Source organism: Clavelina lepadiformis, chromosome 4, assembly GCF_947623445.1.
Source record: "Clavelina lepadiformis chromosome 4, kaClaLepa1.1, whole genome shotgun sequence".
Taxonomy (NCBI): Eukaryota; Metazoa; Chordata; class Ascidiacea; order Aplousobranchia; family Clavelinidae; genus Clavelina; species Clavelina lepadiformis.
Window position 1 is genome coordinate 16,111,213 of NC_135243.1, and position 9,292 is coordinate 16,120,504.

At 33.6% G+C, this 9,292-nt stretch overlaps 2 protein-coding genes across 3 annotated transcripts; one reads left to right on the forward strand and one right to left on the reverse strand.

Annotated features, from left to right (window-relative positions):
- Window positions 1–82: 82 nt before the first annotated feature.
- On the reverse strand, window positions 83–1,823 carry LOC143451504 (uncharacterized). 2 transcript variants are annotated; one of them, XM_076952117.1, is made up of 3 exons: window positions 1,359–1,823; window positions 635–753; window positions 83–546 (listed from the first exon to the last, which is right to left on the reverse strand). In XM_076952117.1, exons 2-3 carry the CDS (start codon window positions 685–687, stop codon window positions 285–287), a joined length of 315 nt encoding a protein of 104 aa, XP_076808232.1. In that variant the 5' UTR covers window positions 688–753; window positions 1,359–1,823; the 3' UTR covers window positions 83–284. The 2 variants fall into 2 exon arrangements, with proteins under 2 accessions (XP_076808232.1, XP_076808233.1); XM_076952118.1 differs by lacking the exon at window positions 1,359–1,823 and having other exon boundaries at window positions 83–224; window positions 279–546; window positions 635–759.
- A 371-nt stretch (window positions 1,824–2,194) lies between these two features.
- LOC143452778 (cilia- and flagella-associated protein 20) lies at window positions 2,195–5,584 on the forward strand. The gene is made up of 5 exons (XM_076953873.1): window positions 2,195–2,463; window positions 3,730–3,921; window positions 4,329–4,517; window positions 4,630–4,740; window positions 4,831–5,584. The coding sequence occupies exons 1-5, from the start codon at window positions 2,380–2,382 to the stop codon at window positions 4,834–4,836; spliced, it is 582 nt and encodes a 193-aa protein (XP_076809988.1). The 5' UTR covers window positions 2,195–2,379; the 3' UTR covers window positions 4,837–5,584.
- The last annotated feature ends 3,708 nt before the right edge of the window (window positions 5,585–9,292 follow it).

Sequence of the window (9,292 nt, forward strand, 5' to 3'; positions counted from 1 at the left end):
CATTCTAAAGACAAACCAACATGTATGCATACTACACAGAGAAAAACACTATTATATCGTAAGCAACTCAAACAAACGCACATATAGTATACATTGTATTTTCAAAATAATTGCGTTGTTAAATTCTCGTTATGCAAGTAGGTTATTTAGCGAAATAATGGTAGATTAACCAATAACACATGATTTTGAAAGAAAAACGCAAGATCGCACTGTATGGGCATTATGTAAGTTTTTGTTTGTCAGTCAAATTTTATATTAGACAACTGAATCTTTTCAAGGTCTCGTCATGACAAAACATGTGACTTCCACTTGATAAATTCTGTCTGAAACATATCCTCGTATCCTTTTTTTAGCATGTTGTGATGTTTGTTTTGAGGATCATTTAAAAATGAAAAGTTTTGTGAATTGGCCGTTGATAAAGCGAAACTCTTTCGGATGTCTGCATTTCTTTTGATGCTGGTATGATCATCAACAACGAGCAGTAATAATGCTTCTTTCTGTTCAGTCTCTTTTATTTGTTTAGCCAAGGCAGTCCTTTGCAGATTTCTGATAAAACAGAGAATGGTGTTGTTATTGAAAACACATAATCAATTTTACACAACAGTTTTACAATGAACAAATAGTATATTTCTACATTTTTTGATGTTTGCTGTATAGCTCCTCTTCATAGGAAATGTCATATGACATCACTTGATCGATGCATCAGATATCTTCTTGTTATTCACAGTAAAATCCAAAGAATGATAACTAACACTGAAAACAAATAGTAAGCTGTCATTAAAGAAGTACCAGTAATCCAGCAGATTTAGCACCTTCACCTTTGGTCTAAAACTCTAAATAATGGGTGCAATTGCACCCATGCAAAATACTAATAGTAACCAAAGCCCAAATTTATTGTGGGTTAAATAGTTTAATTATCATTTGATCGGAATGATTACCAAATGTTTTTGTTATTGAATTATATGCCTAGTGCTGTGTTTTTTCGAATGTGTGTGGACGAAAATTTCCCTAGCATGCAAGACCCAGTAGGCTAATTCGATCTAAGTAAGTTAACAGTCACTAATAAGTGAAATAGTAACAAAAATTTTCATGTTTTTTACAGGCGTATGGTACGATAAGCGCTCACATGGTTGTTCTCAGTCAATAGTATTGACTCGATAGGCTACTGTTATTTTCCAAACATTTTTTTACATGAAACTTTTTTTGAATAGGCTAGATGACTAATGAAGATTATTCAATATGAAATACAACAATATTTTCATATCAATCAAAAATTTGGGCAAAACAGCTATACATAATTACAGAGGCTTTCTTTGTGCATAAGCTTATAACAGGGCTGTGGAGTCGACAATAAACACCTTTAACTTCTTTCCTTGAGGCCTTGTTGGCACAAATTAGACCCTTCTAGGCTATGCAAAAAGAACTACAATTTTTTTCGTGTAGATGAATTAAAAATAAACATTAACCCTAGTGTGCCATCCTATACAATTTTTTACCAACCTAAAACAATATATACCGTAGCTTAGTCTGTACTGCAACATTATCACGATATTGTTGCCTCGTAAAGCCGCTTTGTCAGGCGACCGGATAGGCTAATCGAATGCTGATTAAACGAAGTACACAAAAAGTCGAAACTGGCAAAGTAAAAATAGGCTACGTTTCCAGAATACCTCAGGATTTGGGCCGCCTGCCTAGTAAGCTCTAGAAGCATTTCCTGCAGTATTTTATCACTAAATAAAAGAATTTACAGCGACTTTTAGCTGCTTTTAATCTGCCTGTTTGTTTATATTCATTTCGTTCCATCTGCTTGGTGTTTACCTAAACCTAAACTCCATTCAAACTCATTATTATGTTACACGATGCCATCTCCAGAATTATGGCGTCACTTAGCAACTGATGACGTTATCAATTCTCACAAGTTTGGGAAGTTTGTTTTCTCTCACAATGACCAATCATCTCTTATTGTCAATAGCAACAGCATGATATCGTACGTTTTACAATTAACGACTTACATTAAATTTTTATGACATTTATGTGCTACAATATTTTAGTTTTCACAGTGAACAAAAAATGTTTCTTGTTTTATACAAGTTGTAGCGATATTTTGTTTTAAATATTAATTTTATGTCAGCATTGAGTTCGGCGGATGAATACAACGTCGTCACGGGTGCATAGAAACTGCGAACCTCTGTCTTTCACTTGACAACGGTTCTCTTCTTGCATAGAAACGTGACGGTTACTATCGTGCCCGTAATTGTGAGCTGATTAACGTAGCCGTAACTGTGGAGAGAGTTTATTGAAGTATAAACCTGTTTCCTGCCGTGAACAATTCAGACAGCGGTGTAGACTGAGTCAGGTAGCATTGAACTGCTGTAGAAGATGTTTAAAAATACTTTTCAAAGTGGATTTTTATCCATATTATACAGCATAGGAAGTAAACCGTTGCAAATCTGGGATAAAAAGGTAAGTTTTCAGACTTTGATTTTATGTGAGTATGGAGATGGTTGTGGGTTTGCAATCAGCGCATTTCTGTAGTTGGCGTGGTAGTCTTGGTTTTTGCTATGTTCAATTTAAAATACTGTTTGGTAGTATTATTATAGGCTTAGTCTATATAGACAAAATTATAATAGGTTTTGGGTACCGGTAGCCTATAAAATTAAGACGATATATATCCAGCGTCGTTTTACATAAACACTGTACCAGCATAACATTCTAAGTTAAAGCTTTGTGCGCACAACAGATTAGCAGAAAATGTTGATATCATTAGCATGATAGCCTATTATATATTTTTGCAATGAATTTGTATCAGGTATCAATGTTGTCCGATCTTGTCGTATGTACAACTTTGATCAGTTCAGTTCTCGGCAGCTTATTCAAGTATTATTCATTCATATTAGAGATATAGAAAATCGTTTTTTCTGAAATTACTTGATGTCTTTTTAATTGCAAGAAAACGCAAGGTCCCACTGTTTTCTTTTATATTTTCAAATCCTGGCACCATTGTTAATTACTTTAAAACGACCATTAAATTTACACTTCTTCCGCCAAGTTTAGTGTAACATGAAAACACTTAGTTTTTAGGTCAATTTCTTCAAAATTTAAATGTAAAATATATCTGAAACTGTTTGGTAAATCATTAAAGTTTATAATAAGTGATAATAAAGTGCAAGTAGTGGCTAACTATACCACAAACAGAAGCAAAATTTAACTTAGCAGAAAGTTTGTGGACGTTAGCATTTACTGAAGAGATGTTGCAATCAACTTCAGTAGCCTATATATGTTGAATGAGCTAAATCCCTACCATATTCCACTTTTTCAGTGACCTTAGGCCTTCAAGAGTGAAAATATTTGTTGCATTCATTTTATGTTTGTTTTGTTTGTATTAGTAATTTATAAAATATAAACTACTAATAAGACTAATCTTCAGTAGTTATCCTTTTATTCTATTGAAAATAAATCATCATGGTGGTGTGTCACACTGTATTTCATATTGTGTATGGAAATTTTTTTTATATATTTATGATGCACCTTATGTGTGCAGAATGCAAAGAGTGTAGTCAGGGTTGTGTGTACATCATTATTGACTTTAAAATGTTCTAAGTACTGGTGCTAGTGCATGCAACATGGTGTGGCATCAGTTTTTTAAGAATGCAGTTTATTTACAATGCATGTCTCTGCATATTTATGATATATAATTTCACATTTAGCTTAAGATATGTTTTGTTGTAGGTTCGAAATGGTCACATCAAACGAATAACTGACAATGACATTCAGTCATTAGTCTTAGAAATTGAAGGAACTAATGTCAGCACCACATTTATTACTTGCCCTGCTGATCCTAACAAGACATTGGGCATTAAACTCCCGTTCCTTGTAATGATTATAAAGAACTTAAAGAAATATTTCACATTTGAAGTACAGGTAAGTGTACCTTATAGTGCTTGTGTCGTTTATTACTGACAAATCGTATATGATGAAATTCAATACAATGTTAACTAGTAAGCAAGTGTTTTTGTTTGTAATTTGGTTATAAATACTGTGGATATATTCTCATGATGCAGTTTACCATTCCTTTATAATTCCTGCTTAGATCTTAAGTAGGCTAATTTTTGCCTGTATTTTAAGGTTAGTGAAACAAAATTTTATAGCTTTTTGAAATTAACTTGCCTTGTGCCATGATGAATAAACAAAGAGATATCATGGATAACAAGACCATATTAAAACAACACATTTAGAGTATACAATAGTTATGAGTAATTTTTTATTTTTTCTGATTATTTTGTGTGATGTTTAATAAAACTTGAATTGAAAAAATCAATTTCTTAAAGGTTTTAGATGACAAAAATGTTCGGAGGAGGTTCAGAGCATCAAATTATCAAAGCACCACGAGAGTAAAACCATTTATATGCACCATGCCAATGAGACTGGATGATGGCTGGAATCAGATTCAGTTTAACTTGTCAGATTTCACAAGAAGAGCATATGGAACAAATTATATTGAAACACTTCGTGTGCAGGTAATACCTTTAATTTTAACTCACACTTACGTTTTTACTTCGAAATTTAGAATAAATAATACAAACTGTAAAATAGTATACTTGAATTTAATTTTTAAATTTCATTTTTCAGATACATGCCAATTGCAGAATTCGACGTGTGTATTTCTCTGACAGACTGTATTCTGAAGATGAACTTCCAGCAGAATTTAAATTGTATTTACCTGTACAAAACAAAGCCAAGGTGATTAAATAGCAAAATGGTTTCCATTGCGTTTTTCTGAGTTAATTCTGTCGTTTTTTTAGCAATACAATTTTCTTCTTATTTCTACAGCCATAGAGGATGACACCTACCTCCCTGGCTGAAGACAAAACATCAAGGCCAGTTAATGCATCCAGAATTCTTAGTCCTAATAAATTTTCTGTTTTATCAAAATTTTTGCTGTTTGTTTTACTAGCAAACAAATAAAATGCTAATTTTTTTGATATGCGTTCATCATGTCAACCTTTTCATTGATAAAATGGACTATTGACACCAAAAAGCAACTATTGTCTGTTTAAAACCTTTAGAGTTTCATATTACCGTGATATTTTACACAAAAATGCTACACCACCTTATAGATAAACCATTGTGGTTAGTCCCAAATTATTAACTATTGCTATTAGGCCTATAAACCCATGGGTGTGCTGCTAGCAAAACATACCTGCACAAATGCCGTTAAATTGTTGCACTACACATTTATAGATGTGTTAAACACGAGACCTGTCAATTTTTGTGTCATTAATTTGCTGCAATAACAACAGTAGTTTTTTGTGTGATTTCTTCCCAGAACTTTATAACTGAAATTGCCTTAATAATGATAATACTACAAAAAATGTATGAAAAACATTAGTACTTGGGACTACATTCAAAGGTAGTTGGTGGAATGATTTTATTTCCGTTTTATATACATATATTTTAATTCTGCGGTTGTCTGTATAAATGGTTTACAGTTTTTTGTATTATTTTATTGTTATTTTTGATACTTATTTGGTGGTTATGTACCGCAGACTCATTTTTCAGTCCATTACAACGTGACCAAACTTAAGGTTTGTATTGTTCAACGTGAACTCCGTAGCGTGCAGTCATTCGGTAAATGTAGTTTTTTAGAGGTAGGTAGTTGTTTTGTCTCAACCAAAATACCTACACCTCTACTGATGTTCAAAGCTAGTTACGGGCCCGGTCATCAGGCATGCTGCAACCGGTGAACGACGATTCAAAATTTTGCAGACCAGTAAACGTTTTACAACTATAAGATTTATGTTATAAAGAACAAACTAAAAATTTTCCTGTTCATCCTTGCAAATGTATCGCTACAGTACTAACAGCTGTTTGTTTTAGTGAAGTAACATCATGTACTACCACGTTCGTACCCTGGCATTCCATGTTCAAAATATAAAACTAGGTCATTCGGTAAATATTCTTACTGTTTCTACGCATGATATGGTCAAAAAAGTGACGTATGTGTAGACAAATCTAAAGCTTTGGCCGCCCAATGAAGTTAGGAAAACATTTTGTAGTGTTCCTGTATTAGCTGCCCCGAGGCAGACTGACTCGTGGAGAGTGTTTACTTCTTGTAGGGACAGCAATAAAACGGTCAGCGATTTATCTCCTGAAACTGGGTGATAACTAGGGCAACCAGTTTTTTGACCTAAAAAGTTTAAATTTTGACCTAAAAAGTTTAAACTTTGAAAAAAGTTTGACTTTTTTTCGTTTCTGCGTATTAAGATTGACAACTTGCAGTTTCAAATGCAATGCCTTCACATCGTGACGTCACCAGACGCGCTGAAAGGCCTTCCCTCTCTTTGTGGCTTTGGTTCTAAGTATAATTTGGGGCACTGGAATTGTTTGCGGTACAAGAAAAGAGAAAAACGGAAGAATAATACTAGAAAATGGTTACAAAATTACAAGTTTAATAGATTTTGACCTAAAAGAAACAATTTGACCGTATTTTGACCTAACGTAACATTTTGACTTTATATTGACCTAATAACTTCTATACTACACGTCGTACAAAGCTGAAATTTGTTTTGTGCTTGTTTGATAGCATTCTGAGCAGGTTAAAAAAATTGACCATATTGACTTTTGGTTGCCCTAGTGATAACCTTTCAAAATGCAAAAGGCTGCCACTATTTTACGGAAAAAAATTGTGCGTTTGAAGCTATTTTCCACAGTTTCTTGTTAAGCTAACTTAAATGTTATATAACATAGTGGGCCTATAACCTCGATTTGTCTTTGAGTCTAAATGTAACTCCAATAAAACCTTAGACAGCTAAATTTAACTTTTTGGATACGGATTTTGCCAACCTAACCGGCTATCTTAAATAATAGGTTGCGTGACCTACATACACTAAAATAGTCACTTCGTAAACAAAAACTTATGTAATGAAAATGCAAAAGCAATACAGTTGACCTGGATGCCAGCTCTGCACCAGTGGCAACCGAGACTGCTTATTTTTGTACATAGTGCACTGTGTTACTAAAAACAAAAAGACAGGTGGATTCAGAAAAGATAGCTCGTCCCCACCCGGCCAAGTCACTATCATATGAGGAAAGACAAAGTTATTTTTAGCATTGTACTGTAGCGAAATTGCAAAACGAATGCATAAACTCGCTGCGTGACATGATGTTGCGTTTCGCGGCTGTTTCGGGAATACTCGATCCCCGGGTATAAGCTACTGTCTGTTATAACTTTTATAAGCTATAAAAGCTATATAGCTGTCTAGATAAGCTACTTGACTGTTTTCAGAATATGTAAGGTGTGGTGAGGTAGGAATGCGATAGTCTGATCGGCAGCAGAAATTCAATACAAAGGAATTTAAAAAAGAATTCCTTGTAGTTTCTACGTTACTCCGAAGAAGGATACTGAAGTACCTATTTTGATCAATTTACTTGCTACTTGGCCTGTTAAGGTTCAGAGAGGAAATTTTTCATTGTCACTTCACACTCGCAAACCATACAGGCTATAGCCAAACTTTCACCACTTAAATGTAAAAGCTTGTGTTCTTTTCACAATGCAAAATGAGAGTGTAAATGTGAACCAGAAAACAATATGAGGGGCTACCTCTAGTCCACACGAGGATAAACAGATGATCAGCTACGACGCTAATGGAATATACCCTAATCGACTAACACACAAAATTTCCTATTTCTTAACTATTGTTTTATTATTTTCAGAGATGAAAAGACTAGTGTCAATGACATGACTAGAGTCAGGTTTTTGGAAACACTTGACTTGACTTGTGCTTTATTTCTTAAAAGACTCCACTTGGCTCGTAAAAACGCGGAAATTTCGGTTAACTTGACTCGAGTAACAAAACAAATTATTTCAAGTCGTTATTGAATATGTTTTTATAGTTATGAAAAAATTTATTCCTAAATCACTATGCAAATAAAATAAAGCCAAGTCAGCCTCAGTCGTGGACCAGGATCAGCTCAACAGCATATAGGGTAATGTTCTTTAATTTTTTCCAGATGATACCGTGAGAGTAAAACTAAAGAAACAAATAAAGGTTTATGATGCAATTTCGATCTTGTGACCAATTTGCGAAATCTTGTTGTTAAGGATTGAGAAGAAAGTAAACAAGTCAATATTCTTTGTCGTAAAACGTGCTCATTAGTTGTTAAATCTAAGATCTTTTTTCTTTATAGTGTGGCGGCAAACGCCACGCTTTGGACATTTTCTTTATAAAATTCTCGTTTTCCTCCTTAATTTACATTCTTTCTTTGATTACTTTTCTTTGTATGCCCTTGCGTTTTAAACTTTGTTCATTTATCTTACTTTACATCACGTTTATCACTTTTTATTCCTTTGTCAGTACGCTTCTGTGAAGAAGTAAATTAGTTGTGTTTCCCGAAAAGAATACGTATCTTAGCTAGGAGGTCAGATGGAGCCTTATCTTCTGTGTACTGAAAACCTGATCAGCGACAATATAACTTACAAGGTCTTAAGCAATCGATAGTAACATGTTTTTACAAAGCTGGCTTGATGTTTCGTCCCCACTGAGCGTTTGGCGAAAAATAAAATGATTGATTGAAGCAAAGTGTCATTTTGATGACCGAAAGAAAGCAATGCATCAAAATATGCTTACAAGACAAGGGTAAAGTTTGTGCAATAAACTACAAAATATCTATAATAACCAGTTGTTGTTGTATTGCTGACGGTATTGAGTCACAATAATTAGTTTATTTTTCACGGTTATAAACTTAGAGTTTATTTATAAACTGAGTTTGTAACTATGAAAAACCCCAATATAAACGCAATTTATCAGGTCAGCACATAATTTTATACTTCATAGTTCATACGATTATACAGTAAATATACTGTAAGACAGTTTAAAGTCATTTTCATGGCAGGGATACTATGCAGGGAGAGGTAGTTCAAAGGCATGTAAGATCAATGCAAAACACTTATTGAAAAAGTTCATTCAGCAAACTTTGTGGAAGTTTTAGACGTTTTTTTAAAACTTCACATTATGTAATGATTGTAATGTGTAAAACTTTATTATTACACATTACGTAATGCAATCTGCACGGGCGTGACATGGACTTAAGCCCAGGTAGCCTATAGCGTAGGCCTATATTTCCAAATATGCATTTTTTAATAATTTTCATAAATACAATTACTAAGGGCCAAAAAAATGTCGCAAAAGCTCATGTTTGAAATGTTATTTTTCATTTTATAATTGAGCCAGGTTCTTTCATTCTGCAGTTGTTAAAAAGTAAAATATTAAATTTAACCAGAGGGTTACTTGGA

Coding starts and splice junctions, on each gene's coding strand:
- LOC143451504 (XM_076952117.1), bottom strand. CDS start 687: ATGTCATATGACATTTCCTATGAAGAGGAGCTATACAGCAAACATCAA. Junction 547..634: donor TACAGCAAACATCAAAAAAT/GTAGAAATATAC, acceptor CTGTTTTATCAG/AAATCTGCAAAGGACTGCCT.
- LOC143452778 (XM_076953873.1), top strand. CDS start 2,380: ATGTTTAAAAATACTTTTCAAAGTGGATTTTTATCCATATTATACAGC. Junction 2,464..3,729: donor TGCAAATCTGGGATAAAAAG/GTAAGTTTTCAG, acceptor GTTTTGTTGTAG/GTTCGAAATGGTCACATCAA. Junction 3,922..4,328: donor ATTTCACATTTGAAGTACAG/GTAAGTGTACCT, acceptor AATTTCTTAAAG/GTTTTAGATGACAAAAATGT.